At 35.8% G+C, this 6,276-nt stretch overlaps 1 protein-coding gene across 1 annotated transcript; it reads left to right on the top strand.

Annotated features, from left to right (window-relative positions):
- Window positions 1-2,717: 2,717 nt before the first annotated feature.
- LOC141430115 (uncharacterized) lies at window positions 2,718-5,006 on the top strand. The gene is made up of 2 exons (XM_074090662.1): window positions 2,718-3,643; window positions 4,385-5,006. Exons 1-2 carry the CDS (start codon window positions 2,834-2,836, stop codon window positions 4,802-4,804), a joined length of 1,230 nt encoding a protein of 409 aa, XP_073946763.1. The 5' UTR covers window positions 2,718-2,833; the 3' UTR covers window positions 4,805-5,006.
- Window positions 5,007-6,276: the final 1,270 nt, after the last annotated feature.

Here is a 6,276-nt window from a genome sequence, read left to right as displayed (position 1 = left end):
AAGGCCTTCTTAAAACGCCGCAATGAACGATAACAAATTTTAAGAGTAAGATGATTATGATTAATGTTCCGATTATATCAACAATCGAGACCTCGATCGCGCACCACGGTGGAACCTTATCAAAGTCAATATAATGTAGACATTCCATAGATCTGCCAAATAAATAATTGTGAGTTTGGTTATGAGAAGGTTCTATGTCGATTTCCTCGGCTACGTGTTTAATCTCATGTCCGTTTTGCGTCTTGGCTGTCATTAACAATGAATAATGACATTCTTGATCTGCTATCAACGGGTCAATTTATTCAATTGAGTATGAGCTCTACGAGTATAAAACGCAAGTTGGGATGCAATTGGCTGTAAGGTCTCCATTGCGTAAGGGTCTATGCATAACAAACAATAAAATAAAGACAAGAAATTTTGCCGTGAAGCAGCAGTGCTTGCACTGTTGTTTCGGTGTGGAGAGTAAGACAGCCGGTGAAATTACTGGCCTTGAGGTATCCCTGTGATAGCACTGTGCCCTATAGCAGCGACTTGGGTGATATTTGTAAATATAGATTTTTAGGATTAGAGTAAGTTTTAGTTCTATTTTTATTTCTTTTTGTTAGGTTATTGTAAATTGCATGTTATTTATTAAATAAAACCTTTTTGTTGTAAATGAATTAAACCCAAATGGAATATATCCTATATATATAAATTAGTAAACGCTTACGTCGAAACAGAACCGATTTTGATGAAAAAGGTATTTTGGGATCAACATAGGATACCTTTTATTCCGGTGATAACCTAGATTTTAAGCTAGTTTATTATAAATTAGGAGAAATTTGACAATTTTACTACAGGACAAGGTTCCATTTTGGACGATATTCAGGATGGACCATTTTCCTTGTTGATGTATTTCAAATTGTCACTTTTCTGCTTTGACGTATAATTTCGAGTTGTCCATTATCCATTTGCACCAAATGACAGTAAATCATGAGCACTCTCACATTGGAACCCTTAGAAGCCTTTTGCAACCATCCAACCAACAAGCAACCAAGTCCATCGTATTCTAAAACTGAGCATGGCACGAGAATTATTTATTCGTAGGCACGGACTAAAGTTACTATCAATGTCAAATTTAATTTCTTTGTGAGAATGTTTTGTTTGCGCTAACTAACCTGTCACAAAAACTTATTGACTTTGCCAGATACGAATAGAACGGTATTAGTTTAAATAAATATAATTATCAGCTCTATTTGTTTTATTTTTCACTTCATAATTATGCGGCAAATATACCAGTTTATAATCTGTTATTTCCTCTTTAGTGCAATCGTGAGAAATTCTAAAACAATCATAAGACCTCAATGAAAACTGACATGTTCATAATCATAAGGTAACGTACAAACAAAATTAGATAATGTATGTACGTTGATGACGTATGTAAATAATGGTTTACTGCGGAATAACACACATTATAAATGATGCCACCTCAGATGACGGCGCACGAGTTGAAATTAGATAAATTAGATAAAGGTCGGTGCATGTTTTGAGAAAGCAAAACGCGATGAAATGTCACTGATATACGAGTATTTATAAATGAGAAAGGTTCTGTCTCTTATCTCTCTTTGTGTATTGTCTCTCTCTCTCTCTCTCTCTCTCTCTCTCTCTCTCTCTCTCTCTCTCTCTGTGTGTGTGTGTGTGTGTGTGTGTGTGTGTGTGTGCGTGTGATGCTTATTCACACAAAAACTAGTAAACTACTTCGTTTATCACTATCCCACGGGTTTTTTTTACAATTAATCAACCAATTAGATTCCTATTCCACGGAGTTATTATACAAATTATACAATGTTTGTCTAATGACATTAAATGTCATTATGACACGGTTCAAATCTGTGATGGCCTAGGAGTCAAACTGGTTGGCTGTACGTATATTATTATTATTATTCTTCATTTTTCTGTCCATTGATTTTCATACTAATGTTATAAATGCGAAAATGTGTGTGTTTGTATTTTTTTGTGTTTGAATGTTTGTCCATTTTTGTGTGATCGACGTGATTTTTGGGCATAGAGATATAGGGGCCAGAGAGTGATATAGGCTACTTTTTATTCCGGAAAAATGCACATTTACCGAGGGAACAGCCCGCGATAACCGAATTCTACGCCGGTGAAGCCGCAGGCAAAAGCTAGTGTAGTTATAAATGACGCATCGCACACGTTTGTCTTAACACAGCACAGCATCGATGACTTATGGGCCTTATGGCACCACGCCCAGCGAGTGTTTGTTTGACATTTCAGCTAGAGCTTCGAATTTTGAATTTTTCCCCTCATAAAATTACAAGACGTGCGGTGGACGTAAAATGGGCTTATTGGTTGCAGTGCCAGAAGCCGTTTTGCCTTACGTTTCTGACGCTCGCGATCGCAAACAAATGACAGTTTTTGTATGCGAAATCTGTCATTTGATTGCAAACGCAGAAACGTTAGGCAATACGTCCTCAGATTACAGACATGTTTACTCTTTACTACTTTATCTCTGTAATTCATGTTTGAACTTTTGTATGTAAGTTTTAGGAGCATATAGTATCGAGATACTAAAGTGTAAAGATATCTGCGACCTCGGCTATACCTAGAATATATTTCAAACGCAAGTTGCGTTTCAGCTAAAAATTTACAAATGTGGAATTACCTTTAGAAACAAACGCTTGTTCCTATAAATAACGAGACGTAACAGCACTATTTTAGTAGCATCCTTTGGCGGTATTCGCTGTAGCAAGTATTCATTCGTTATCAGTTCACGACTTATGGAACGTGTCTTCTAAAACAACATTATTAAAAAATATCTAGTAAAACTGTGACAATGGAAGTCCAAGAGAAATGCTGTGAGAGCCAATTCAAAGTTCTAGCAACGGGGGAGTATATACTTCCACCAGTACTCCAAGACTCCGTCAATAGAATCGTGCAGAAAGAAGGCTATATCACCCACAAAGTCTATAACAGATCTATTTCTACAAGCGGTGGCAATTATATGGCTGAATTATACGAAGTAGATATCAAAGGAAAAACAATTGAAGGTGAAAAAGAAATTAACATCTTTATAAAGAACAAAATAGAAAATGCGATCAGCGTTGTTGATGTAGAAGGAGCTTATAGTATGGAAACATTTTTCTACGATGAACTCTCAGAATTGTATGAGGATTTTCAAAATAAAGCTAACATACCTTTGGAAGAGAGATACAATGTGGCAAAAAGCTATGATGCTTCCAATCCCGATGCAATTATTCTTGAAAATCTGGCTAAGAAAGGTTTCACCACGTGCCACAGAATGGACGTAATCCCACTCAAATTTGCAAAACTCTCTGTCGAACAGTTAGCAAGGTTTCATGGCTTGTCCTGGGTTTTGGAAAAGCGGCATCCCGAATATTTTGCTAAAAAAATAAAGCCTATGAGAACTCTTTTTAAATTAAATGATGAATTTGAAGCATTTTTCGTAAATATGTCTGATATTACAAGAAAACTTGTTGATACTGAAACGGCAGCAAAACTAGATGTGTATGTATCGGGAGCTATGGATAAGCTGCGAGAGTATTTGCTTGAAAACAAAAAGAACGGAATAACATGTTCTTTGTGTCATGGAGACTACAGGGCCAACAACATTTTAATGAAAAAGGTAAGCGTATAAACATTTGCAGCACATCCAGATCAGGGGAAATTACTGTTAGGTAGACAATGATGTTATAACGATGATAAGCTGTCACATAATTTATTATGCCTAAACTGGTTTGCTAAATCATTTGGAACTCGAAACAAAATACTGGTTAACTTTTCTTTTATAGTTGAATCTTCAGGAAAAAAACAACGAGTCCCGAGCGACATTAAAATTCTAGTTAAACTGTAAAGCTCTCTTTTTTACATTGTTTTTCAGCTTTTATTTAGTTTCACCTGTCCTGTTGTTTGTCTGTCTTTAGAAAAACCTTGCAACTTAAATTCGACCAACTTCCAGTAGTTTGACTTGAAATTTGGCATACTAAATGTTTTTTTATTGTTTTCGTTCATTTTTAAAGACCAAATTGTAGAGTCAAATCTACCGGAATATCGTGATTATGACCATTAATAAATGTTAATTGCATGAAAATACAATAATCTGGTAGTCCGGCCAGGATCATCTCCGCTGGACGGAACTCTTCAATGGTTAATAGCATCGACTTGAAATTTGGTATGCAAATGTAGTTTGAATGGCAATGCGAGTAAAGTCGACAAAAAATACCCACAGTCAGCAAAAAAGCTTGTATTCAAAATTTTTTTTACCATAACTTGTTAAAATCTAAGTAAAGTTAGTATCTAATCGATCACTACTACCACCCAAAGGTTTTCTATTTTTATGAAGCTGATTTTTATGTATTTATTACAGGACCACAATAACGAAGTAAAATCGGTTATACCAGTTGACTATCAGCTGATGTATTACGGCTGCCCTGTGATGGACTTCATATACTTCATCTTCCCGTGCACAGACCAAGAGTTCAGACGAAAACATCTAGAAGACCTAAAGAACTTGTACTACCATAGCTTGACGAAATTTCTAGATTATTTCGACATGGACTCCGAGACAGTTTATCCACGGCATGAATTTGAATCAGTCTTCAAAGAAAGACTAGACTATGGTCTTTTCAATGGTCTCATGCTCACTCCTGTACTCTTTACTGACGATAATGATATACCTGATTTTAGTCAGGATAAATTACAAAATGTACCTGTTACTCCTGATGCTAAGATGAACGATAGAGTGTTAGGGCTTGTAGAGGAATTTAAGGAATATGGTATTTTATAGAAAAAGGGCTTTGGGATTGTAGATACAGCTGCGAGAGACGAGTAGAAGGAAGTGTAAATGAATTAATGGTAGTAGTTATTGTTGAGACGGTATAATTTATGATAGAGATATGTGTGTAAATTGTTATGGTGTGGATTTTATTTACCTGTTTTGTTTTAAAGTGTATATTATTATTTAATAAATTGATTAACAAAATATAAAAGTGTTAAGTACTAACATATTTTATGGGTTGGGTAGATTTTTTATGGGCCCCTTAGTGTTACGATACCCGCGGAAAGAGATGAGATTCTTAAATCGAGAACGGTAACAATGTAAACAGGTGAAAAAATACAGAAAAGTGTGTTCAGAATCACGTGGAGAGGGTTCAGTACATTACGCAATTTTTCTACGTCATTTTAAATAGCACAGTTTAGATTACAGGAAAGTAATCTATTTCTAGTGTGAAGTTCCCAATCCGCACTGGGCCCGCGTGGGAACTATGGCCCAAGCCCTATTGTTCTGAGAGGAGGCCTGTGCCCAGCAGTGGGACGTATATAGGCTGGGATGATGATGAAACTATTTCCTGAACTATTCAAAATTTTAGGCTAAATGTTAAATTTTATTCTGCAAGACTGACCCCATTAACTAGCAGTGAGAGTCCGACAGGGTTTACTAATGTATCGGCGAAAATTATTTAGCAAATTATTAACTCCCAAACTATTTATCCTATTTTTATTAGGCGAAATGTTATTTCCCAACTCAACGTTTCGCACTGATACCATTTCCCAACTAATGATTCGATAAATTATTATTATGCAAATTATTACCTGGATTTTTTTAAGATGTCATTTATGTTTTCGTCAATGTATTGATTGGCATACCTTAATTTAGCAACTTATTGAATGGCATCCAACCTACTTATCTAGTGTCATTTATCCTGGTGCTAAAAAAAACCTAACATCGAAGGCTAAGGCGGGAGCTACGCTCCGCTTCGCTCCGCCTTAGCTTTCTGAACCTAAACTATCCAAGTCGCTTCTGTTTCGAACCGTCTTGCTCGCTCGCTTCGCTCGCTCGCACAAATCAAATTGAGGTATAACTTTGCAATGTAAAAAATTGCCCAAATGTTATTTGACAATTTGTTATTTGCCTAAGCGAATCATTTGCTACATAATTATTTGCCACATAAATGTGTGATGAAGTAAATTTTGCAATGTAAAAATGTTGCGAAATAAAAAAAATGTGAAGTAAAGTTATGCCAAATATTAGTTTGCCAAATGAAACTTTGGCGAAAGGTTGGTTGCTTAGTGAAATTGGCGAAACATATTTCGCCGAAAAGGCAGTACACCGTCCGACAGACATACAAACAGACAGCGAGTGACTTAAAAAGTTTCGGTTTTATCTTTTAAGGTGCAGAACCCTAAAAAAAACAGCTAGGAAAAAGCTCGCTTGCATTGAAAATGAAATTCATATTTTTTTCCACTTTATATTTTTTC

Source organism: Choristoneura fumiferana, chromosome 8, assembly GCF_025370935.1.
Source record: "Choristoneura fumiferana chromosome 8, NRCan_CFum_1, whole genome shotgun sequence".
Classification (NCBI taxonomy): Eukaryota; Metazoa; Arthropoda; class Insecta; order Lepidoptera; family Tortricidae; genus Choristoneura; species Choristoneura fumiferana.
Note: the sequence above shows the minus strand (reverse complement) of the source record. Positions and strands in the feature narration are given on the sequence as shown.